Raw genomic sequence first — 27,911 nt, 5'->3', positions numbered from 1 at the left:
ATTTTCTTCTCATCTGATTGCAAAAATTTAACAGTAGTGTTGTTGCGTTAGCGGAGTAGCACAGTAGTGAGTGAAAGTGTTAACTCACATAACGAAACTTGAAGATTTAAACATTTCTTTATTTCATACACTACCATCTCCATACAGCGTACAACTGAAGATATTAACTATAAATACAGCTTAACAAAAATTTTGGTACATCACCGGAAACAACAACATAGTGAAGAGACAGGACAGGAACACATGCTTACAACAATGCATGCCTTATATACAGATTCCATAATTATATGCACGGATGACGTCACTTACGTTATCTGAAGAGAAAATATCTGTTGCCAACACACGGCCGAAACTTAATTCTGTTAATTTAATGTATTCAGAGGAGTAACAAACCACTCCAACAATTAGTAGTCAAATCTGAACTAGCGCGATAGCGACCGGCCAGAATTATTATAAAACACAAAATGAGAAAACTGTATTTTCCATGTTCTATTTTAGAAAATATAAAGATGACATCAAATAAATTATAAAATGCGCTGGAAGTATTTATCCTGCATTATGTTTAATCTTTTTTGCTTAGACGTTTAAGAACTTTTAATTTCGCCATTGAAATCGATACCGTCTCGTAACTTTAAACAGAAAAAAAGAAAAAAATCTATATAAGGTCAAAGAAAAGAAAATCCTGAACTTCAATAATCTTAAAAATTCTTCCAATTTAATGAGATATCATTTAATGTCATTATTCAAAATATTTATGTGTTTTAATTATAACGCTTTAATTTTAAATATTTACGAGCAAGTGTAATATTTCCATTTTTATATATTCAAGGACTAATTTTTTTAAAATTAGCAACCAAGCAATTAATTTAAATTTGCGATTAAGAATATAGTTTGCCAGTCATAATATATATAAAAAAATTGCTATTACAATTATGAATAAGAAAATATATTAAAATTAGGCATCCCAATTAATAAAACAAAAGGACACTTTTATAGTTGCATATTATTATCGGTCAATATATTATTATAAAAGTGTTATTATATACTTTCATTAATTTAACAGTAAAAGTTAAAAACTAAAATTAGAAAACGATAAGTAAACGATGTCGACAAAAATTGAGATATTTTTCTAACTTTAAAATCTTCTTTTTTTTTCTTCGTTTTTTTAATACTATAAGGAATACCAAGAAAATGTATGAATACTATATTTTTGAACGGAAATAATTTGTCAGCAGTGTAAAGTTTGACACCTATTATCAGAAACATGCAACTCATTTCTTACTATAAGTATAAGTAGCAAAGTTTTCATATCCTCTGATATTGATTTTTGAGACCTGTGTGCGGCGTGACGTCATGAGGTGGGGAATCGTAGCTTCAGCTTTGAGTATGGAATAAACCAGCCCTTCTATATCTTCTCTTTAGTACTGAGATTTACAACGATTACAGTCAAATTATGGCCGGATGAGAACGTACTCTGAGCGAAAAGTCGTTTGATCATTAATTAATGCTTAGTTAAAATGTTTCAGGATAAAAGAATGAAATCCAATACCATATGGGTAAATCAATATTCCAGTTACTTAAGTGGAAAAGGCAGCCAATGAACGGAAAAACAGATGTTCAAATTTAAACTTTTTTAGATGTTCTCTTTATTATATTATAATGTGATTTTCGAAAATAGAAATAAAAGTTATTCAGTTCAAACACTTTTCATTTATCATTATTTCATTATTACACTTTTCATTATTTCATTAAGCAAAAAGTGAAGTTAACATTAATGGGTCAAAATTTCAATTGCTCTACTACCTAAGCCCTAAACTAATGAGATAATAATTTCCAGACTACGTCATTTTTTTCGAATCACAGAAAAAAACCAAGAAAAAGCACAAATAGAAAATACCGGAAAAAAGCACCAGGAGAAAGAGTCCGGAAAAGAACGTATCAAAAGAAAAATTTCAGAAGCAATCACTGTAAAGAAACACTGGAAAAAAGCACCGTATTAGCAATTACAAAAATTTTGTGCTCCTTTCATTCGGGCAGCCGAACTAGAATTTAAAATAATTAAGTAATTGTTCGAAGGCATTTAAATATTTTTAGATAATTAAAAAATATCTCAAGTTCGTGGTGTGGTAGAATTCAGGAGATAGAGCGCTCACCTTCCAATGAAGTGATCCGGGCTCAAACTCCAGCGATAACTGGTCAATACGAATTCCACGTCCGACTCGCATGAGCCAAAGCCTTTGTCATCATGCTAGTCATGAGAGGTTTTCGTGGTTTCCCTTCCTATGTAACGCTAATGAAGTTTAGTCACATCAAAAAGTCTTCCACAAAAGAAGAATTTTCTCAATACTTGATCCAGGAGGTCCCTTGTCTTCTGGATTGGGTTCAAAATTATAAGGCTACTAAGTAGAACATTAGTAGTCGTAAACCCGAACATTGGGTCAGCTGTTCAACGAAGGTTATAAAGTAAAATATTTGAATCACCATGAATATGTTACATTCTCTATTTTGGCTGATAGCAAAATAAAATAAAATTTGATGTGCAACAAGTTGTTGAAAAATATAATTAAATAGATTTTTTATATTTATAATTAAATGGATTTTTGAATGATTTCTAAGATCGAGGACTAAAATTACCTCTTTTATCTATTGTTCTAATTTCAGGATTCGACAGTTACTAGAGAAACATACATACACAACCAATCTCTTCATTTTAATATAATAGATAATTGAAAAGAGCACTGATTTGCGCAACTTTTTAATATTGTGTATTAAACTCTAAATCTCTTAACAACCCAAACTTTAAAAAAAAGAAAGTCGTTTCTGACAGTAATTTCTGTTGCAAGGTTTTGCGAACAAATTCTCCGCTGGGACATCCCAGAAAAACAAATATTTGGGTAGTTGGGGAGGCCGTAAGATTTCATCTACCATATGCCTTTCGATCTAAATTGTGTGCATGAGAGTGCATTGTCTGCGAAGCATTACTAAATATGAATCTTAGACAGTATTTTTTTTTAAAATTTATATCCGTCGTTGAACAGCCGACCCATTTTTGGGTTTACGACTACTAATGTTCAACTACGTAGCCTTGTAATTTTAAACCCAATCTAAAAGACAAGGAAACTCCCGGATCAGTACCTCCAGAGGTATTGATCTGTTATGGGAACATGGAGGACTTTGCTACTCGACAGATTTAACGTGCATCAGTCACCATTTACTACACTGGGGGTCTTCGGCCGGCGGGATCGAACCCACGAACTCTGGAACATGGGCCCAGTGCCCCACCAACCAGGCTATCCCGGCCGCAATTTTTTACCGTTGTCAAAATTCCGTGAGAGAAGCTCTAAGAACCAAAATTAAAATTTTCTTTTTTTCAAAAAATTATTGCCTGCATTAAAAAACAAATGAAATTACCATAACATCTTAATATTGTCTATAAAACCATTTTATTATCTTTACTACCCGAATCTCAAACAACAGGAAAATAGTTTAATTCCTTTTGCAAGGGTTTTACGGATGTATTTTCCGGTTGGACAGCCCTTCGAATCAAAAGGGGTGGTGAACCCGAGGAGTGCTTTAAAGCTTAGTAAAACAACTGTGTCGTTTAATTTCCAAGGCGATACAAGAGAATGTTTTATTTTCATCTGCGGCCGCGAAGAAAGACATAAAAGCCGTCAGCTGCTGCCTTCCAAAGCGAAGGTTTTTTATTACACGTAAAACTCTAAGGCCAAACCCCAGATCCACTCGATGTCGTTTACAACAGCTCTCGAATTCCGAGTGCCTGGCCTCTTTTTTCAACTATAAACAAACGGAAGCAGCTCTTTAAACTTTTGATGCACGTCCATTGGCGCAACGAATTGGCCACAAAACCGTAAACTGGCCGCTGACAGGTCGCACGTGCTTTGGAAGACGAAATGATTAAAAGGGGATAGCTCCACCTTGGACCCTTCTTCCCAAAAAAGCTATTTGACACCGGGTTGGTGGAAAAGGGTTGCTGAACTATAAGGGAATATATAGCTTTATTTTTTTTCTGTATGCGGATGTGGAAATTGAATCCGAGTCGGCTGGAAATGATATCGCTATGCTCCAAGTGTTTTGCTTTTCAATCATCGTTGAATAACTGAATCAGCTGAGAAGGGTTTCATTTTTGCGAAGAAATCCTTTTTACCTTTGTATTAATCAATTGAAAGAAAAGGAATTCGGTTCTTATTTAATAATTTTTAGTTATTCAGTTAATTTTTTTTTATTACCGTCATTGATCGGCCGACCTGAATTCCTATTTCTTTCTAAATTAATCTTCAATTCCATAGCTTTGTAATTTTGAACCCAACCCAGAAGACAAGGGAACTCCTAGATCAAGTATTGGGATAAATGTGCCTTTGGGAAGGACTCTTTGAAGAAGGAGGACTCTTTCAATTATTATTCCCCTTTTCCAATGACTTTGCATTATTAGATTAAGCAAAACATGTTATTAGTAGTTCATTATATGTTCATGTTAGTAGTAGTTAAGATTAAGAGTAATCAGTATCATGTGGCATGCTTTTTCTCGAAGCCAGCTATTGATAGTCAAACTTAGCCAGAATCAAGCAATTTTCTCCTGTTCTTATACATTTCGAAAGGGCCCTAAATACCTCGGCCCTAAATACCTAAATAAATATGTGTGAAAAAAATCATAATTCTACTGCTAGCAGGTTTTCACTAAACTGATATAAGAAACACAAAACAACACAATGTAAAAAAATAATAATAACAATACATATTTTGCAAATAATTAGCAAAAATCTAATGTTCGCGTCACTAAAATTCTTTTACTAGAATTTTTTATAAAAATTTGTCTAAAATTGAGTTAATTACATGCTTTTTATTGAATAATTTTGTATTATACTAGTACTAATATTTTTAATATCGAGGAATTTCGCATTTAGTCTTTGATTAATCTTTATAAAATAACAATATTAAGACATCCTCAAAAAAAACAATAATAATAATCAATATATTTATTTTTATTATTTAAAAAAAAATAGGTAGATTCGGTCTTAAAGTTTTCATTGTAGCATATAAATGCCTGTAAACATATTAGTTAACTCTCAGTAAAGAGGAATATTTTATAAATAAAAGCTTCCGAAATGTTTGCTGAAAACTAAATTTTAATAACAAATATCGATATTACTACTCGAATAACAAGCTTGAATATGATAAAAAAACTTCTATAATAATTATTCAAATACAAGTTTCAAAATATAACAGATTATATAAATATTTTAAGATTTAATTTATTATTTTAACGATACACTTGTATATATAATAAGACTGATAAAGTAAATATTTTAGTTTCATTTTCGTCCGATTAGAAAAAAATAACAACTTTTAAACCATTGATTTCCTTAACTTCAAAACAGTGCCCTTTTGCCAAAAGACTCAATTAATTTACAAAGAATATTTCTTTATATTGATCATGAATGCTATAACAAATATAAACAGATAGTTTTTAAATAAAACCTTTTCAAATAAAATATTTTAATTGGATTCAGTTTTTTTCCCCTCTTGTTTTCTTAATAACAATAAGCTAACTAAAATAAACTAATTATCCTAATAAGGAGGTTGCTCCAAAAAATCCAATTATTTATTTTGAATTAAAATCAATTTGTATACTAGCTCTTCAAAATTTTAGATTAATGAGAAACATATAGAATTTAATGCTATTTAAATAACGCACGAAGTGAATTTCAGAAAATTAATTTTAGCTTCATATTTTATTGTTTATAGCATTATTTTTTTATTATATTTTCATAATACTTATTATTTATTATTAATAGGACTTTTTTATTCAAAATAACTCGAGTTTCACGACTGCTTTTTGATTGATTGTTTTGATTAGGTTTTTTTCCCTTCCTTTTTAATGATATTTTTTACGCACTTCAACAAAGTAGATGCATAGGAAAAATGCCAATGTAACTACTAATAAAATTTGTGCTCCTTATCTAGTGATTTATGGAACGAGTTGCATTGTGATTTATTGACCGAATACATCAATTTCATTTTCTTGAGCCGTAATGGCTCAGGGGATAGAGCGTTCGCCTTCCAATGAAGTGAACTGGGTTCGAATCTCAGCGATGGTTGATCGATTCGAATTCCTCATCCGGCTTGTACAGACCACAGTGCTAACGTAAAAATATCCTCACTGGTAGATGGATCATGGGTTAGAGTCCTCTTGTCATCGGGCTGACCGTGGAAAGGTTTTCGAGGGTTTCCTCTCCGTGTAACGCAAGCGCGTGTTAGTTCCATCAAGGAGTTCTCCACGACGGCACATTTCTCCCAATACTTGATCCGGGAGTTCCTTTGTCTTCTGGATTAGGTTCAAAACTGTTCAACGACGTTTATAAATTATAAAATAAAAAGTTTAACACTGGAACGTGATGACTTATTGAACACTTTTAGGAAAAATTTAAATTACTATATGGTTCTTATGAACCACAAATCTAAACACTACTCATTACGAATTTAAAAGCCATATCAATTACGAATTTACTGTTTCCTAATTATGTATAATAGTTTCAAGTTATTAACTTTATTTCTACATGAACTAACAAGTTGACCTTTAAAAATCATTACGAAAAATAAAACCTAAATTTATACTTGTGTATCTCTAGTTCTTGCATTAAAACCTAAATTTTATAAGTTTCTACTGATTGCATTACTTTTTAATTTAGTGCAGTGAAAAAAGTGAAGTTTACATAAAAACCTAGTCTATTTTTCATCTTTTTATAGTTCTTAATATCTTTTAAAAATTAAAAGTGGCGGATGCAATGGTTTTTATATTCATTCCAAAAAGGTTGGCAAAACCTGGTTTTTACTCATGTTATTAGTAATATCGTGTTCTTAATTAGGTGATGTAAACTGTAGACCTATTGATAAAACTAGTGCTTTTTAGCTAGTTATGAGCAACAAAAACAAAAAGTGTCATAATGCATGAAATAATTTTATTATTTATAATACAAAAAGCAATTAGAAAGCTATTACATACATTTTTTCTAGCTAAAGTTTATATATGTTTCTGTGAATGACCGAAATTGGTGATAGTGGACAATCACAAAGTTGTTTTGGTAAATGTTCAAAATATATGATAGGTCTAGTTAAGTACCACTGCCCGGTATACCCTACGTAGATGTTTTCTTAAAGTTAAGTTCCACTGCCCAGTTAATCAGTCTTACCCTTTTAATTACTCTGTCATTGTTTTGTTCCTTTTTTGAAGCATTTCACTGGTGTAAAAGGTACAATTTTGCTGAAAGTTTGATAAAGCCTTAAAGCAGGGTATTCCACAAAGACTACCCTTAATCTCTACTTTTGAGACCTTTATCAGAAATTTAAAAACAAAATTATATATGTTACTGCGAATGAACGAAATAGGTGGTTGTTGACTTACACCGGTGAATGTTGACAATCACATAATCGCTTTGGTAAATGTCCGAAATATATACTAGGTCTAGTAGTAAAGTGCCACTGCCCGGCATACATTTGTCCGGTACTCCGAACGCTGATGTTTCTCCTCATCTATCCTCAGCAGATATTAAAATATAGAATAAATATAATAATATCATCGAATAAATTAATATCAAATCGCATATAACAAATATTTCGGACATTCACCAAAGCGACTATGTGATTGTTGACATTCACTGGTAAAAGTCGACATTCTCTTGATTTCGGTCACATACACAATTTCAAAGAAATTTTCTTTTTAGGTTTACCATACTTCAAGTGCACTTACTTAAGATTGTAAGCAGCCTTGTAAACCGAAACCATTTAGATATACTCCTACCTTATCATTCACTTCTCTCCCCCCCCCGCCTACATTCCTTTGCCCCGTGACCTATCGGGCTATAAAATATCAGCATAATACAGCCCGCACCCTTCATGGACGTGGGAAACGCTTTCTATGAATTTCCATCTTTTCTGAGCACAACAACGTATTGTATACGCAAGCAAAGAGTATCATTTACTTTGACTGTATTCCTTTACCACCCAATCATTTTATTCCAGTATCACGTGATGCTGAAAAAAATAATATTCTCTTGCTTATTTTTATTGGCTTTATAAATGAGCTGAGGTGGTGTTAAAACGTGGATAACTAATTGGGGAAAACATTTGCATGGTAAGAACTTTTTTTTTTTCTTTTTAATCTTTGAATTCAATAGCTATTGGAGTTAAAATAAAATGTGGACAGAGAGAAAAGCGGTTTTGCAGTAAATTATGAAGTGAACATTTTTTAGACACTAAACGCTATTAAAATTCGAACTTGGATTGAGTAAGAAATTGTAAAAAGGCGGTAAGAGAAATGTGGTTTTACTGTGAGTTACGAAGTAAAATTTTTTAGATAGTATTCAGTATCGAAATTGAAACGTAGTTTTATTAAGAAGTAGTGAAAGAAGTGGTTTACTGTGAATTTTGTAGTAAAAATGTTCCATCGTTGAATTCAGTATTTATTAGAATTTAAACATAGTTTTACCTTAAAAAAATTTTTTTAAAAAGAAAAGCTAATTTAGTTTGTGAAATATGGGATAAGAATTAAAAAATTTGAATTGGAATTCCCTATGATTTAGAATTAAAACGTCGTTTTATTCTACGATTTTAAGAAAAAGCGAGGAAAAAAACGTTTTTTTTTGCAATTTATAGCATTATTATTATTAATTTTGGAATACATGAAGATGATTATTTTGAATAGAAAAAAAGAAAAAATATATAAGATATAAAAAGAAGAAAAAAATTAGCAAGAAGCAATTAGCATAAGCAAGAAGCATCTTTCACCTTAAGGATCAGAGACTTAATCTAAATTATTAAGCAATATCGATGTACTAATGGCTTTATACGGTTATTAAACTAAGAACAGCCAAAATTTAATGCTTCAATTAGAGCCAGAAGCACTGAAATTTGTGTCTAAGAAATGTTTGTCAATGTAAGTTATTTGAATTGTAGTGAAAAAAGAAGTAAAATATTTAAATTTAGTTTGATTAAAAGTGATTAAACTTCGAAAATCATGACTGAAAATTGCCAATTTTAACAGAAAGAATATTTGAAAGGTACATTTGTAGAAAGAATATTTGAAAGAATATTTGAAAGGTACATATATTTAATTAAACGTTTGTTATCCATTGTATAGTGCTGACAAATTTTTAGATTTAGTCACAAAAATTTTACGTCGAATAAAAGTTAGTTTTCATTAAAACCTTGATTTTAGTGAGCAAAAATCAAGGAATTTTCATTTAGAGCTAAAAAGAAAATTCATGATAGAACATTCAGAAAGCAATGCCAAAATAAGTTCTAATTATATTATGAAATTTCAATTATTTTAATAAACTAAGATAAAAAATAACTCATGAATGCATTTTGATTTTGAGCTGATGTAACATTGGAGTTAGAGGCATATGAGCGCCAATCTAAGCTTGATTACAGTTTAAGAGAAACATTTTATAAAACAAAGAACAACTATTATTAACCAATTGGTTTAGAGCTGAAAATCTATGAAATTAAAAACAATGGCTGCAAAGTGTGATTAAATTCTGAAACATATTGATTTTAATTTAATTACCAACTACACTGTGATAAAGAGATGTTAAATCTTTGAAGTCAGAAGCAAGTTAATACTGGCCAATGTAAAGTGTGATTATATATTTTATATAAGTTATATGTTTTATTGAACATAAGGCTGAGAAGTTAACCTTTATTTGAAATTTGATTTCATTTCTGAACATTCAAATTAAAATTAAATTCTAAACCAATTTACGGTTTGATTCAAAACTGGCAGAATTTTGTTTTGAGAATAAACATAATCCTTTATTATTTTTTTAATGACATAACACGGCTCAGACAAGGAATTTGATGTTGGAATTATGCATTCTAAATTAAAATATTTTCATCAGATACTATAATAAACTAACTGTAGTTGGTACAAGATTTTGAAAATGTGGTTAAAAGTCATTACGACGAAACTAATCATGATGACTGTTATCATTGCCACATTGTTTATTGCAACAAATTGCAAGAGATTAGCAAAGTGCGAAGAAAAATTTTCACTATCTGAACGTGAGGATAGGGTGGATTCCGTGTTCACGGGTACTGTTCAACGTATCTACCGAATTAGTCCGTATATATTGCTGGATTACAATGCCGTAATTCTCGTCAAGAGAGTGATAAAAGGTGACAAAGCCATTCTGAATAATGCCGTAGTGATAAAAGGTTTTGGGAACAAGAGAATATGCCAAAGTAACGTAAAAGAAAAAGACACAAGGATATTTTTAGTGAACGCATTGGAAGATGGAGTATTTCGATTGAATTTTAGCCTTTTGAGAATGACTGTTGAAAATTTGGATATGATTGAAGCTGCTGTGAAAGGTAAGGAGATTTTAATTTGTTTATTCTATTTACAAAGTTTACGTTTTTGAGGAACTGTGTATCGTTTGCTACAATATTGCAAAACGTTGAATTAAAATTAAACTGATTTAACGATAAAAACTTTAATGCCGAAAAGAATATGAAAAAAACTTTAATTATAAAGTGAACATTTTTGATAAATAATGACTGAAACTATGAGTCACGAACTAGTATTAAAGTGAAAAAATGACTGTAATTGCATGGTGCGTAGCGTTTTTAAAAAGTGCTTATTTTCGATTTTTGTTTTTTAGAAGCCCTTAAAAGTGTTTTAAAAAAGTGCTACCTTTTCCCTTTTCGAAAATGAGATTTTTTTCTTTACCATGTCGTTTTTCTCTGCGTATTATGCAAAAGCTTGGTTTTCACATTGTTCTATGCAACGTTTTCATTTCGGCGTGCCGCTGGTCCGTAACGTATGATACTGCAATCACGTTACATGTTTGATGAGATATTTGGGAGTGACTACTGAGCTGTGTTCGGTGAGACTCTTGCACTCTCATGAGCAACACTGATGTATTTTGCAATATATTCTCAACTTGAGGCTTCGTTTTCCACTCTCTGAAATTGAACTGAAAAATCTCCTTATCTTTTTATGGTGGCTAATGTAATCAAGAAATGAGATCTTCGTCAGAAACTAGTTATTTTATCATGATCATGTAAAGTTTCGGAAAATTATTTTGCCTTTTGTTAATGTATATTGTGTTTAAAAAATATTTTTTTGAGTGCTTAAAAAGCACTTAAAGGATGCTTATTTCTGTTGAGAGATTTGGCTACGCACCCTGAATTACGTTTGAAATGAAACAAAATGTACCGCTAAACATTTCAAACACTTCTCGAAGAAGGAGCGAACAAGGAAAGGGTTAAAATCCACAAAAACAATTCACGTGTCTAGTTGAAGCGAAATGCATTCGCTTATGACAACTACCTTTAAATTTAATCCTTATATAAGCTAGTTTTGATGATTTTAAACCCTTCTTAGCTGTTAAGAATAACGCCCGGTCATACATTGAAAACAGTTCTAATTTAAATACTAAATTTAAGACCCTTAATGTGCCTATTTTGGTCTTCATTTTTAACGGGATTTTTTAAAAAAATGTTTTAAGGGACCCATTTACAGAAGACCCTTCGTAACATTAATTATTATTGTTAAACTATATATTTACTGCATGTGTATAACGATTGCGACATAAATTTTCTTCACATATTGCTAAACTATTTTGTTTATTGTTCAATGTTTTCTAATATTTGAAGTTCTATTATTTATGTTTTCCATCATTCCACTATTTCCATTGTCATTTGGATTAAAAGATTTTTGTACAGAAACTATTAAAGAACTATTTTATTAAAATAATGTTTGCTAATTAAATTTCAATTAATCTGAATAAAATAATCTAATGATATATATTTACACATTCTGAAGTGGCAAAGATAAATTTGAAACTAATACGATTAGTTTATTCATAAATAAATAACCTTTTTATTTTATTAGACTTATGTTTACAAACAGGAGGTTCGTAAACATATAAACATAATTATTCAGAACTGTAATATAACTATATTCAGAGCTTTAAGTATCAGATGTCTGTTTATTTAAGGTTTTTAATTTACTTAGTGTTTAATTAAACATCTTTCTCATAAGGATCGTATAAATGGGTAATATTGACAATCGAAACTTTTAGTAAGTTTTATACTTAGTTATGCGTCAACTATTTGTGTATTTAATAATCTCGTTTGTAATTTTGTGACTTAGTGGCATTATAAACACTTCTTTTGTTTCTTGCAGACAAATTGAAAGATCCGTTTTCATAAAATTCATTATTTTTAAAAATGATTAAATAATAAATAAAATAATTTTTTTTAGAAATTAAGGAATAGGTTTCAATATAACAAAATCTTCGAAATAGTTAATGTTGATTTTGGAAATTTAAAGTTCGCGCTGCTACTCAAATAGCTAAAACTCCTGAATTTTAATAGAATGATCTTATATTATTATATAACGTGTATCTTAATCTAAATAAAGCTGGTATTAATTTAAAAATCATATTTACGTTTTTCACATGAAAAGATCAGAAAGAGGTAAAGAAATAATGAATTGTTAAAAATTTAATACTCGAAATACGTTACGGTTAAATATTTTTTTTTTTAAAAAAAAGAAAAAAAAACTCTTGTAGGTAGCAGAAAAAAGCCATCGGAAATGATCCATGACTGAATTTATTTCTAACTGCTTATTAATTATAAAACCCTACAAAATACAATTTTATGTGTTACACAAAATATCGTTTGAGACATTTTGAAAAGGAAAAAAAAAATTGCAACCTTCTAAAAACAAAGGTTTATATGTAAAAAAAAAAAAAATCAATATTTTTGTCTAAAATTAAAGCAGTTTTTCTTCAAGTTTACAACGGGAAAAGTATTTAAAAGAACTAAAATTTTAAATTGTTAAAGCGCTAGCAAAATGTTCTTTTTCCGCGTAATTTCACCGCTTGTATTGTAAACAAAAGTACAGGACACAAAAAAACGCAGGTACTTTTAAACAATCCCATAAAATCCTGAGTGATAGGAGTAAAACGTTTTATTCATAATAATTGTAACCTTAACATTTGTCAATTTAAGAAACATAAATGGAATTTATTTTTTACTAAATTACATCGGTTAGATGGCGTTCTCTTGTATGAATGCATTCTTGAAATCAACTGTTGAGATTCCTCATTGACCACTGCACTATCTCAGTGAACACTTCTTGGTAGTCTTGTTGGTTCCTTCTTTAGGTCTGATCCAGTTTTTTCAAAGTTATTTATCCAGCTTTTTTATCGCGAGTTCTGATTATCCATACGAACGTTACTTTTTAAAAGTAACGAGAGCACAAGTACTTTAAGCAAGAGTAGCGAGTAAAAAAAAATTATTTTAAAAAGTAACGAGTATAAGAACAAAGTAAAAAGGTAACGATTTTTAGAGTACATTTCGAGTAAAACGAAAATTCAAAGTAATCGTAAATTCTCTTAAAAAATGTAAGAAATTTTTTTTTATTATGCATTGAATTTTAATGTAAAGGTATTAAACTATAAAATGCAGGAAAATGTTACAAATTTTCTCTTGAAATAGTGACCGTAGAAGAAACCAAACGATAAATCAAAATTCAATGTTCCTAATTATAATAATTTAAAATTCCTATAAAAAATATTTTAAATTATGTTCATTTTAAAAATATTCAATCTTTAAAAATTTTGTTTTTACTTTCAGAATTTTTAGTAACAAGTTAATTCATTGAACAAATTCGATAACATTATAATTTTTGCTTAAAGAGATAATTAAAGATTTTTTTATTCATATGCAGGTAAAATCCATTTAAATGAGGGTTTCACGTTCCCTCCCACCAGCCGCTCTCTCCCTTTCTGAAAATTGCAATCCTTAAAGATGTTTAGAAAAAGAAGTTAGCTGTTAAAGAATATAATACTCAGAAAAAAAAGAACAAGTAAAAGCACTAAAATTAAAATGTAACGAAGTATAAATAAGAATGCGTCCTTTTTATTTTTACTTTCGTTACAAGTAACGAAAGTAAAAGTATTGCCATGTATTGTTCTGATGAGACATGGCATTTTAAAAACCTGCAAAAACGTCGGAACTCCCTCTGCGAAGCTTCCAAACTATCCTTGGTTTTATAAAGCATTTGTATGGCTAACGAACGCGTTTGCCCGGTCCACCCATGGTTACTCAAATGGCAAAGTATTTACTTGCTCAAGGTCACTATCCTGCAGTGCTGCCACCTGCTCATGGCTGTCCGTGCGCATTTCAAAAACTTCCGTTTTTTCATGTCACCCTGTATAGCATGTAGGAATGATCTTGCAAGGACCAATTTACTGTGATACACTCAATTTTTATTGTTATTTTTTCATTTCATTTAATTATTTTTAGCAAATATTAAGTGAAAAAAGGCAATAGAATTTAAATGTTTCTAAAAATAATCCTTTTGAAAAATAAATAAAGGCAAAACATTTTGTAAAATATACCTAATAGGTTTTAGAAACATGAGAATTCTTCAGAATATATTACAGAAGTTGAATATTTCTAAAATATAAATAAGTCTTTTTACACCATGTGATATGAAATGTTAATCAATTTGTAGAAAACACATTGCGAATCAATAATGAATGTAACTACTTGAAAAATTTAAGTAACATAATTTTTGAATGCTCTAGAATTGAAACTAAATTATCTTATAACTGAAAAATTTGTTTAATTGAAAAAAGCAAATAAATATTGATTGGATTTCTTTAACTTTTTTTTTTACCATTTTTAGTACAATTTCTTTAAAATGTTTGTAAAAAGTGTAATAACCTTTTCTTACTCACGTTTTTCCTGCTTTCTAGAAATATCTGTTTGAAAAATAAAATGGCATAGATAAATATTTTATATAGCTTGAAAAAAGATTCTTTAAACACAAGTTTGGAAAAAAAGTTATGTACACAAAATAAATTTCCTTTTTCTTCCACGTCTTTTTCAAGTGTAAATTACATTTTTTTTTACAAATTAGAAAAACATAGAAGCAAAAAAAAATAGACTACAGTTTCCTTCTTTTGAACTGAAAAAAAAACCATATTTGGAAATCGCTCCCTTGTCAAATAAAGGCGAAAACTATCTTTAGGTTTCTATTTGAGTTTTATTTTCTTATACGAAAAAGAGGAAACATTAAAATAATAAAATAAAAATTGAACTAGTGGAGAGAATTCTATGGTTACTTGGAAACAGAGAACACAAACTGTAAGTACCGACCAAAAAATAAATATCAAGACTTTAACAATGAATACGGGATTTGATGCGATAACGTTCAAAGTGGTGTAAGTCATTTGATGGTTTTTAGTGTAAAATTACTTGAATTTTTTAAGTTTATTATGAAAAACTTTTCTTGGATATTTTGATAATGTATTTTATTTGAGTATAAGCTAAGGAAACTAATACGTATAATTCAAAATTACTTTCTTTTTACCGATTAATAATAATTAATAAAGTAATAATTAATAATTCAGTAAATAATAAATCTATTTACTGAATTAATAATAATTAACTATATTAAATACTGAATTCGTAAACGCAGTAGTTTACCACAGTTAATAATGACTGTTTGATCAACTTTATCCCTTTTGCTGCGTAGGGACCGAGGGTGCGCGGTATCGGTAATCGTTAAACTGCTCTACCGAAACGTGCTCAATTTCAAGAGCAGGTCTTCGGGATACCAAAGCGGAGGAGCCATCCCCTCTGCAGGGTGATAAATGCCAATAGCCCATTGTGCTGCTCTAGTGCGACGTAAATAAAGTACCAAATTTTATTCTGTTTTAGAAATTTATGCTTCCTGCAGTGGACTGATCGTAAAGACACGGTTCCCAGTAGAATATCAAAGTCAAGTATCACTAGCTGTGGTCAGTAAGCGGGTGGGTGACCACTTTTATCAGACTGCGTAGAAACCGATGGTGTGTGGTATCTGTCCTATTTAAACTGTTCTACTGTAAAATCCTCGACTTTGAGAGCAGGTCATCGGGCTACCAAAGCGAAAGAGTCATCCCCTCTGCAGAGGATCAAAATGGTGATAGCGTGTCTTCGGATCATCCTAGGGGATGTTTCCCAGACCGTCGCCAATAGCCCATTATGGTGCTCTAGTGTGACGTAAATAAAATACCTACCTTCTTTAGCTAGAGTTGTCTTATGCTAATTCTGATGCAAATCGTCAATATGAAGAAAAGTTAAACTGTAAAATTTTCTGACTAAAATACCGGCAATTTGGGTGCATTATTCGTAAAATCTATATCTACCTAAAGTTCATTTTTACCGTAAAATATTAAACCGCGATTTTGGTCAGGTGTCTTTTTTTTCTTCTAGGAAACAGCACACGGTATTAAAATTAACCTCTGGGGCAAGAGGAAGGGTTATTTTCTCAAAAATAAATGGGCTTACACTGTTGTTGGTGTAACAGATAAGGCACCCTATTCAAAGTTGTGGAAAGCATGTCTTTATAGAAACTGTAAAAATTAGAAGGTCACAGGAAAAAGAAAAGTGAACTATTCAATAGGATCTAACAGCATATTTATCTGTAACAAGGATTGCTTATTTGTTTCAACTTTTAATCTAAAACTTTTTTTTTTAAAGAAAAAAAAATTAGAGAAATTTTTTTTTAAATGTTAGCCTAAAATTTTGGCGCATAATTGAAAAATTTATTTTTAGAGCGACGCATAAACGAAGGATGATTATCATTATTTTCCTACCTAATGTACTGGGATCCATAAAAATCGTTGTATAAATGAAAAAGGTGCATAAAAGAGGTGGAGCATAAGTGAGAGCTAACTGTATTTCATTTTATATTTGTTTTTTTATTAGTATTCAATATGACAAAAAAATTAAATTGCTTAATTTAATTTGTCGAACTTCAGTTACATATGTTTTTATTACATAATTTGCTTTTTGTCTGACTGAAACTGAAATATTTTGTCAGTTGACAGTACTGTAGTTAATTTGGCAATTACTTGCAATGGTTTTTGCTTTTGAAATATTACTCAGCATCAACTTATTAATATTACATGTTTTAATTTGCTTGCTAAATTTTAAAGTTTTTTTCATTAGGTTTTAATTGTTTTCAGTTTAAAATTTAAATTACTGGGGGGGGGAGATGAAGCACAATGTAGGGAGCGTCCAGCATCCTATAAGATCAACAATGATTTGAGTTGGGAGTAAAAATATATTTGAGGGTGTCCCTTAGCGAAATTGGTGACTTATGTTTGGCGTCATTCCTGTTTGCGCGGAACACCGTGGTAACAGGAATGAAATTACATATACCGTTGAACATTTAAAAATAACACTAAAATCTAAACCAATCTGAATCACCAACATCGCCCAGCTTGGTGATCAACTGCGATCACAACTTGGCGAGAATCAAGAGCACCCTCAAATATTCTCTACCCGAGTTAGGTCCTATCACGCGTGCTTCGGGTACGGAGATTAATCTCCGGCGTATGCCCTATAGTAATGTGTTAAATAACATTGCTTCCTCGCTTTATATAAGTTTATAATATTGTTTGTCTTAAAATTGCTTTATATAAGTTTATAATGCTGATAATAAGGACCTCAGACATTTTACAATCCTATCATATTCTCTCTATGTGATGCTGGTGCAGAAAAATTGCCAGCTAATCTCCAGAAAAACGACTTTAAATTTGTTCGGGAAGCGAACAAAAAAGTTATTGCATAGCAATTATCGGGGGGTGGCGAGCGGTAGCGAGCAGAGGGCAGAGCGATCTAGTTTATTTCATGTTTTAATAAGAAAATAATGCTGAAAGTATTGCACGTGTAACATTATTACAAATCCAAGTTTTTGATTCTTCTTGAACGTAAAAAGTTGATGTATAAAAAGCTCAGTAGAAGAAAGTATTGAGTTCTACCAATTGACTTCTAATTACAGCTACGTTTAAATTTTTAATTAGAAGGATTTGTTCATGGGATCTTATTTAATATCAAATATTTACATACAATTTTATAAAAAAAATATTTCACTTTTTGATAAGAAAATAATGCTGAAAGTATTGCACGTGCAACATTATTACAAATCCAAGTTTTTGATTATTCTTGAATGTAAAAAGTTGATATATAAAAAGCTCAGTAGAGGCAAGTATTGAGTTCTACCAATTGCCTTTCCAATTGCAACTACGTTTAAATTTTTAATTACAAGGATTTGTTCATGGGATCTTATTTAATGCCAAATATTTACATACAATTTTATAAAAAAAATATTTCACTTTTTGATAAGAAAATAATGCTGAAAGTATTGCACCTGTAATATTATTACAAATCTAATTTTTTTCATTTTTCTTGAACGTAAAAAAGTGATATATAAAAGCTCAGTAGATTGTAATTGAATTCTACCAATTGACTTCCAATTACAGCAAACGTTTAAATTTTTATTGCAAAGATTTGTACAACACTTGTTGATGAAATCTTATTTAATATCCAATATTTATATGCAATTTTGTAAAAAAAAATTTTAAAAATTTAATGTTTTGATACGAAAATAATGTTGAAAGTATTGCACCTGTAACATTATTACAAATCCAAGTTTTTTATTGAACGTAAAAAGGTAATATTTAAAAATCTCCACAAAAGAAAGAGTATTTGAATTCTACCAGTTGACTTCAAACCAAACCAAATTGTAATAACATTGTTGAGGAAATCTTATTTAATATCAAATATTTAAATGCAATTTTGTAAAAAAAAATATTTCACGTTTTGATTAGAAAATAATGCTGAAAGTATTGCACCTGTAACGTTACAAATTTAAGTTTTTTTCCCCTTCTTCTTGAACGTAAAAAGGTGATATCTAAAGTTTTCATTGTAAGAAAGCATGTATTCGACCCGTTTTATTGAAATGAAATTTGGTGGTACTTCTTATTATTCATTGGAAAGGAAAACCTTTTCCTGTTCTCCCGATCCTGAAACTTTTAGCTATATAAAGCTTTTAGAGAGTGGACTTTCTTTTTGCTTTTAAAGTGCGAGTGAAATTTGTTCCCCTTTCGAAATATGACAGAACATGATATTCTTTCTTTGTTCTTAAATCTCTGCAAACTGAGTCGTATAAAAGAAATGTTGAATCTGCAACTTTTCTTCAGATTCCAGATATTTTTATGTGGTCGAAGGTCTTGAAAAATATAGTAAAAAAATTTACTCATTTTTTGTGTATTTTTGAATCAAGTTTATTTTGTATTCAGATAAAATAAGAATGTTTTTTGTCACTCATTCGAGAATAAACTTATTGATTTTTCGAGATAAGAGATAAATACGGAGGAATTATGAAAATAAATATTTCTCACGATATGATTTTGAGGCATTTTTTTATTTTTTAACTGCTTATGGATTTATCACCCTACTCATTAACGTTCTCGAACTCCCAAAAATCACATAGAGCTTATTTTGCGAGCAAAGTTCGTTTTGCGCTCTAACAAATTAGTCATATTTGTTACGTATATGAGGCAAAATAAGAAATTACAGAAACAAGAATGGTGAGACGGAATACTAATAATAAATTATAAATAATTACTGATTGTCTTCATACTTTTTAATATTAATTTTAAAATAATGAATTAGTATGTTTCAGAATTATTTATGTTTAAATTAAAGAAGTTTCTAACTTCTAAGTATTGCAATGTTATGAAAATATGCTTAAATTCTCATATACTTAATAAGGAAAGGTTTAAATTACTTTTAATCTACAAACAGTAAAATTTTCATTGAAAGATGTAGTAAAAACATGAAGTATTAACAGTAGGGGAGAGTGGGGTCAATTGTAACAGGGTACGATTGTAACAGAACAAAAATTTCGAGTGTCGGGTTCTAGATTTGGTTCCTAGGTGGCGCACAAGCAGCATTTAACAAATCTACATGTACACCCCTGATGGCAACCATTTTTATGTACTTTTGAAAGAGTTACATCGCAAAAGATATTTTCACTCCACGCAAGTACTTTTTTTGGTATTAGAATATTATATTGTAACAAAGTAATTTTGTTTAAACAAATAAAAATTAGTAACCGAATATGTAAGTGGACACCTTAATTAACATTTCAATAAAAAAAAGATTAGTTTTGCTAATTAACTAGCATTGTTTTTAACAAATGAAGCTGAAATGGCGTCTTGGGGACAATTGTAACAATAAGTAAAGGGACGATTGTAACAGCTGAAAATAAATAATCTTATGTTTACAAACCATTACTTAACTCTTTAAGAACCACCAATAGTTTCCTATATCATTTATATTATGTTGCATGTGCATTATTTTATTTGTCACCTTTCACAGCATAAATTAAAATTTTTAACCCCTTAAAGTTAAAAGTTTAACCCTTTAGGTCTCTGCTCATTATTATTTTTACTCCTAAAATATCACTACTATTTTGATCAATAAAAAAATATATCACAACTATGATAATATGTATAATTAACTATGTTTTAGTTGAATTTATGAACTGTTACAATTGACCCCGTAAGTGGGGACAATTGTAACAAGTGCACGACTGTCAAAAATTGTTAATAACTAATATAATAACATTTAAAATAAGGTATTTATTTTTTTTTCTAGTAGAGGATAGTCTACTTTACTCGTCTGTCAATTAATACTAATAATATATTGGATTTTTTGTTAGTTAAAAATAGTTAAGTAAAAAATGTTACAATTGACCCCACTCTCCCCTAATCTGCGTGTAAATATTATATTATTTTAAAGTTTAAGATCTCACCCTGATATGTAATCAAAGTTTAAATGTTTCTTGTTTTAATTTTAAATCCATTCTTAAGTATTTCAACATTATTTTTCATTGTTATAATTCATAATAATTTCATTAGTAAATATTTCATAAAATTTTATAATAATTTTTATAAAATTTCGTAATAATATATACTTTATATTCCTTCAATACAGATCCCTTATAATATATATTCCGTAAATAAAAAATCCCTCATATTATATAATATACATTCCTTCATCATCATAGTTGGCCAGACAGACCAATGTGGGCCAATGCCTTCCTCTGAAGATTTCTCCATGACGACTTCTGATTTATATTTGATCTCCAATTCTTTTCATAATTGCAGGAAAATCAGACTCTATTGAATGAGCCCATCTTAACTGCGGCCTTCCCTGCTTTCTTGTTCCAGTGGGTCTAAAAAGCAATATCTTTTCTTATTATATTGTCATCACTCATTCGAATCACGTGGGCCATCCAATTCCTTCTATTTTTTTTCTACGTATTTAATAATATCGAGTTGTTTATAAATCTAGTACAGTTCAAAGTTAATTCTCCTTCTCCAGTTATTGTTTCCATATATGCATTCCTTAATAATGTTTTAAAAGTCATTAATAATAATTTCATTAAATGCCATATTGATCTTTACTTAATTACAAAATAACAATTACGAGAAATCTCATAGTAATTATTTCCTTAAGATACATAGCCATAAAATTGCATAATAATTATATCATTAAATTCCGTAATAATTATTTCCTATTTATATTTCATTATAAATATTTCTTAATAATTATTTTAGAAAATTTTATTGCAAACACTTCATAAAATTTTATCATAAATGGTCCTAAATAATGGATGAACTCAACAAGTTTAACAAAATTTAAAACTTTTCAAATTACGTTCGAAATAAAAGTAGTGATGAATATCTGCTGTAACCTTCATACGTATATCATACTATTATTATGTTCGAGTCCGCATCATGAGATAAATGGTGAATTTAATACAAAAAGTTGAATCTTTCATTGAATCTGAATCCATCTAAATTGGAAATCAATGATGAAGTCTATTGGAGTCGGAAGTAAAAGAAGATATTGAAGAAAGAGGGGGGGGGGATCAAAGCTCCATTTCCGTTAAAAAGAAGTAGTAAAAACAGTAGTGTCGTGTTATATTTTTCCGAATATGATGTTGAACAATCAAAAAAAAAAAAAAAAAAAAAAAAAAAAAAAAAAAAAAAGAAAAAAGAAAATGTGAAGGAACACTTTTTGGGGGATAAGACCAAATAGATTAATTGAAATTAAACAACTGAAATTAAATAATCGAATTGATTTTAAAAATTGAAATTAAATAATGGAATTCAAAATTAAAAAGTGAAATTAAATATTTGAATTGAAATTAAAAAGTTATAATAAATAATTGAATTGAAATTAAATAATTAAATTGAATTTAAAAACCGAAATTTTTAAATTATTATTCAAATTATTAATTATTAAATTAAATAATTGAATTGAAATTATTAAATTGAAATTAAATAATTGAATTGAAAATATTAAATTGAAATTATTGAATTGAAATTTTTGAATTGAAATTTTTGAATTGAAATTATTGAATTGAAATTATTAAATTGAAATTATTAAATTGAAATTATTAAATTGAAATTAAATAACTGAATTAATTGAAATTAAATAATCCTTCATCAAAATCTCACGCTTTTAAAGCCGTACGAAAATTATTCCGACTTCCGAAAACATCAATGTTGTCATTTTTTGAACGCCAAGAAACGCGATTAGAATAGTTTGTTTACAATGTGAAATGAGCTGGCTAGAGTTTGTTGACATATTCGAAGCTGATGTTCATGAACAGAAAAAGAAAAATTCGCCTTTAAATATATATGTATGTTTCATTCGTGTAGTAACGATAATCATATTTTAATTTTCAAATTTCTGAAATCTGTATTAACTATGAAAACTGTATTATTATTATGTTCATTTTCTGGCGGCTTTCATTTTCTTAAGCTTAATTCGAATTTATCTTAAGATTCATTACGCGGATGTTTCATTATGAATCAATTTCGAATCATTTTAATTTGATTTAGTTTTTGTTGCATTCGATTTGATTTAACTTTATTCAGTGAAGTCATTTCGTGAATTGATTTGATCATTTTTTTTTAAAACTTGATTTTGTCCTTTTTTGGTTGAAATTTCTTTAATTTACATATTGTTTTAAACTATTTGATTAAATTTTAATTCAACATAGTTATTGTTTGTATCTTCAATTCAATTTGCGTTATTATTCTTTTCCACTTTAGTCATTGTTTGATCAATTTTTGATTGGATTGCGATATTCATTCAATCTACATCATTACGTTTTAACACGATTTAATCCTATTTTAATTAATTTGCTTAACTTTTAATTTCATTTAGTCATTGTTTCATTCTGTTGATTCCGATATAATCTTTTACATCGTAACATTCAAAAATATCTAATAAAACTAGTATTATTTTAAATAAAATAATTTTCCTTTCTGAGAAACGTTTTTCAATACTAATATTTTCTTTTTACAAATTATTTTCTTTCTCACAAAAATGAACACATAAATACGCATAAGTAATAAAAAGTCAATATCTAAGAAAATTGCCGCTTGTTAACTTAAAATGCAACCTTATGCACAAAAGAATAATCTTTAAAAATAGTCCCACCCAATAGAAAGCCGAGAGGAAAATGAAACTCGAAGAAAATGTTAACCGTTTACATTTTTTGCTACTATTATTTTTTTTTCCTGATTCAGTTATGTTTTAGAAATAATGTCTCTACCTAAGTTGTTAAATCTTTCAGTTACACCGTCTTAAGAGTTTTTATAACACGTCATAAAAACAATGTGTGCATGGTTTTTCTTATGCTAAGAAGCAAAACCGATTCTTTTTACGAACCACTTCTTTTTTAAGGAAAAGAAAGGAGGTTTCTTGTTTCGAAAAAGGCAGAGAAAAGGTTCCAAATAATGTGTGCGGTTTTTTTTTCATGAAATCTATTTTATATTCGGAAAGCTTTGCAAAACTGCAAGTCTATATTTTCTAATTGATAACTTTAAAAGAAATTACTTAGTAGGGGTTCATTAAATGAGAATGTGAAATTTTCAAGAAATTATTATTTTTAAATTATTCAGTTCACTGTTAGAAATTTCTCGGAAAAAAATGGCGAAATAACAATCTATTTAATTGTTATTTCACCGTATTTGAACAAAACAGTTAAAAAACCATAAATAAGATGGTAATAATTCTATTAACAGTGAGAAAAATAGTTTATTAACTATTTTTACCTAAAACTGTTAAATTACCAGAATTTTATTGCATCAACTAAGCCCACCTAATGAAGCAACTTAATTCTTTGTAACTGAATGCATATTATAGCGGAGAGGATGCATATTATAACCAATCTCATGACCAACTGAACGTGGGTTCGAGTCCTAGCAATGACACCTCCATTCCCTATAACACATGAAAGGTTTCTAGTGTCCTGCCTTCTCCAATTTATGTCCTGCACTCTCCAATGCCGATTATCTAACGAGAAGCCTAGCTCCTATGTCCAGTTAAATGTCTTTTTTTGCGGGTTTGAAACCTTTGAAGCTGTAAATGGTAACGTATAGTTTCGTATTCATGGTTTTATAATCATAGTAGTTGTAAACTAGTTGTAATCGTGAAGACGAAAAATATTCTTTACCGTAAACTTCACTGTTAATCGGATGGATAGAATGTTGCTGGTTATTTTACCATAATTTTAGAATGAAAATTCTTACAGTGGAGTATGCATAATCGAGAATATTATAAAGTTATTTCACGAAATTCGCAGATTTTGTAAATTTTGTTAAAAATAAATATCTTTATTTTACAAATAAAAATATACATGCATTTTATAATAGATTAAATTAGTAGTTTGTCAAATCAATCTGCTAGGAAAATTGAAATTACTTGGCGAATAATCGACCACAATCAATATTTTTTTATTGATCATTAAAGAGGATTGAAATTTACTTTATTAAATAGACTATGACAAGTTTGCAATTCAATTCGTCAAGAAGAACTAATATTTCTCCAGTACGCTTCATATTAACAAACCACCATCTTGTTACTATCTGGAAATTGTACAATCTTTTGCATTTAAGTTTCCAATAATGGTCTAAAAGCATTTGATATACGTTTAAAACATGCCTTACCATCATTTCAAACAAAAATGTAGTTAAATAGTTTGCATATACAATAATTATTCGCCAAATTTTCGGAGCCCTGAAAATCACAATCCTCTTCCCCAACGAGCTACAGATTGGTGTAAGCTTTATCAATTATCTATCTATATATATATATATATATATGAATAGGGAAAGCATTTTTCTAAATAAGTGTCTTGAACCTAATTTCGATCTTTTCCAAAGCGATAGTGCTTAATTTGTTGCATAATTTTAATAAATCTCTGTTTATACTCAATTCTCGAATCGATTCTCAATCCCTNACATGAAGAAATTACAGAACAGTGAAAAAAGGGAAAAAGGAAGAAAAAAAATTACATTTATAAACTTTTCATCAGCTCACTCTATTTTATCCGCGAAAAGGAAAACTTTCTAATATTGTATCAATATAACCAAAACAAAATATATCAATGCAATAGTATGAGGAGCACTCAAAAATGTTTTACAAAAAAATTTAAAACAAATAAAATAAAACACATTCACTAAAAATGTCACGTAAAAACAGAAAATAAAATATAAAGAAAGAAACAGAAGAAAATATAAAACGAAATCTATAAAGCAAATAGCGAACTCAAATGAACTTACCGATATATGTATAAAATTTCTATTTTATTTACTAATTTGTTTATTTTTTGTCAGTATAAGCCCAGTGGTTAGAGCATCGATGACTTCGGGGCGGAAGGGCCATGGTTCGATCATTAAAGCCGCTAAAATCCACTCGGTACATGTGATATATATGTTTGTAAAATATATGGAATTGAAAGTCCTGTGATTTGTCGTTGAGCAATACTATGGATATAGGGATAAGGGGAAAATGCCACTTCAGATCTTGGTCTAAATTGTTGTTGTAGCTTCACAAATGACTGGTCCTGCTATCTGTTCGGAGGGTTCTAAGCTAATTCGCTTGTTTACCCTAGTGGTGCTTTCTTGTCAAACAAAATGCGCCCCTTCTTCACTTATAATACAAGACCAATGGCTGGTGAGTTTGGCATGCCCATGAGTCATTAGAAACAACGCAAAAAACTTTTTTTATTAAGTTAACATTGTATTCCTATCAATTGCCTAATGTGACAAATGCATAAATAAAATAAAAATAAATTTCATTTGTAATATTATTTACTGAGGAACAGATCTTAAAAACATTTTAAGATATTTAATGCGAAAACTATTAGCCATCTCTATAAGAGAATTTCCAGATGAATCATAGTCAAGTCAAATGATTGTGTTTACTTAAATTCCTCAAAGATCAGAGAAACAAACTAAATATTTATAAAAGATTTGTGTATCAATTGGAAATTAAAATTTCATCGCGATGCATGATTATTTTCACTAATAAATCTAGACTTCATTTCAGTTACTTAAATATTTAGGTTAGATCTGAAGTGTAGATAGCATTTTGAAATTAAGTCTAGGCTTTAAGATGTATCATTTATAGAAAATCTACATAATTTCACATACATAAGCACATAGGTATTATATGAAAGTTGCTGAAATTTTCATGTTAATTTGAAATTATTATTTGAGAGTAGACTCATTTTGAATTATTACTACAAGCGGTGAATTTAAAAACTTTCTGATTTTAATATGTCGTATATCCAAAATTAAGTTTTAACTCTATTATTGAAAGAGAAAAATCTCAAGTGTATGCATTGTATAAATTTAAGTTTGCCATTTTATATTTATAAGATATTTTAAAGAGTATAATATTAAGTTATTTTACGAATATGTAGTGAAATTTCATTGAGTTTTATAATTTTAAAGCAGTTTATAAACATTGTGATCTATATTATAATGCAATATTTGCTTCAACATAATTTTTATGTAGAGATTGTGTATTTTAAGGGACAATCCTGGACAATTTTACTAGCTGATTAATTGAAAGTTTAAATATTATAATTATATAATATTTGTCAATATAATTATGAAATTAAGAATTTTTGTTGTATCTTATAAATAAAAAAATTTCAATAACATCTATACTAATTTAAGAAATGATATCTATTTCTGTTAATCGTTAAAATTCATATTAAAAACAATTTATAAAATTGAATTATTGCGTAAAAACATAATTTTAATATTTGAGGTATAATTTTACAAAAAATTATTAAATTAGAAAATATCTTATGTATTTTAACGGATAATTCTGGACTATTTTACTAGCTGATTAATTGAAAGCTTAAATATTATAATTATTTAATATCTGTCAATAAAATTATAAAATTTAGATCTTTTTATTGCATAATATAAATAAAAAAATTCGAATAATATCTATACTAATTTAAGAAATAGTATCTATACTAATTTAAGAAATAATATCTATTTTTTAATCATTAAAATTCATATTAAAGACTATTTATAAAATTGATTTATTACATAAAAACATATAATTTTAATATTTCAGGTATAATTATACGAAATATAATATTTAAATTAGAAAATATCTTGTGTATTTTGAAAAACAATCCTGGAATATTTTACTAGCTGATTCATTGAAAGTTTAAATATTATAATTATATAATATCTGTCCATATAATTATGAAATTTAGATTTTTTTATTGTATAATATAAATAATATCTATACTAATTTAAGAAATAGTATATATTCTTATTTAATCCCTAAAATTCATATTAAAGACCATTTAGAAAATTGAACTCTATTATGAAAATTTTAATATTTGAGCTGTAAATAGTTATATGAAATTAATTGCAATATTGAGATGTTTTAGATTTATCGAACGTGTGCAGCTAGTTATGAGTGGGCGTAATAAATAAATATAGATATTTAAAGTTTGCATTACTTTTTAAATTAAATCTAGGTGCTCATATCCATAAAAATAAATATTTCTCTGATATAAATGCATCTTATTTAATGGTGCTGATTTATTGACAAAAGTAGAAAATCTTCAAAGAATTTAGAATATTTTTACTGCTTTGCTCTGATGCTCACTGAGCTCAATGAAATAGAGAACTAACTTTAAT

The 27,911-nt window shown here is 28.7% G+C and overlaps 1 protein-coding gene across 1 annotated transcript in view; it reads left to right on the top strand.

Moving 5' to 3' along the window:
• Positions 1 to 7,919: 7,919 nt before the first annotated feature.
• The window catches only part of LOC122271476 (agrin), a 373,447-nt gene continuing 353,455 nt past the window's right edge, over positions 7,920 to 27,911 (top strand). Inside the window, exon 1 of the mRNA XM_043052884.2 lies at positions 7,920 to 10,386. Coding sequence (XP_042908818.2) covers positions 9,957 to 10,386 — 430 coding nt within the window. The 5' untranslated portion in view covers positions 7,920 to 9,956. The remainder of the gene's footprint in view (positions 10,387 to 27,911) is intronic.

The sequence above is a fragment of the Parasteatoda tepidariorum genome, chromosome 7 (genome assembly GCF_043381705.1).
Source record: "Parasteatoda tepidariorum isolate YZ-2023 chromosome 7, CAS_Ptep_4.0, whole genome shotgun sequence".
Taxonomy (NCBI): domain Eukaryota; kingdom Metazoa; phylum Arthropoda; class Arachnida; order Araneae; family Theridiidae; genus Parasteatoda; species Parasteatoda tepidariorum.
This window is presented reverse-complemented; position numbering and strand designations above follow the sequence as displayed.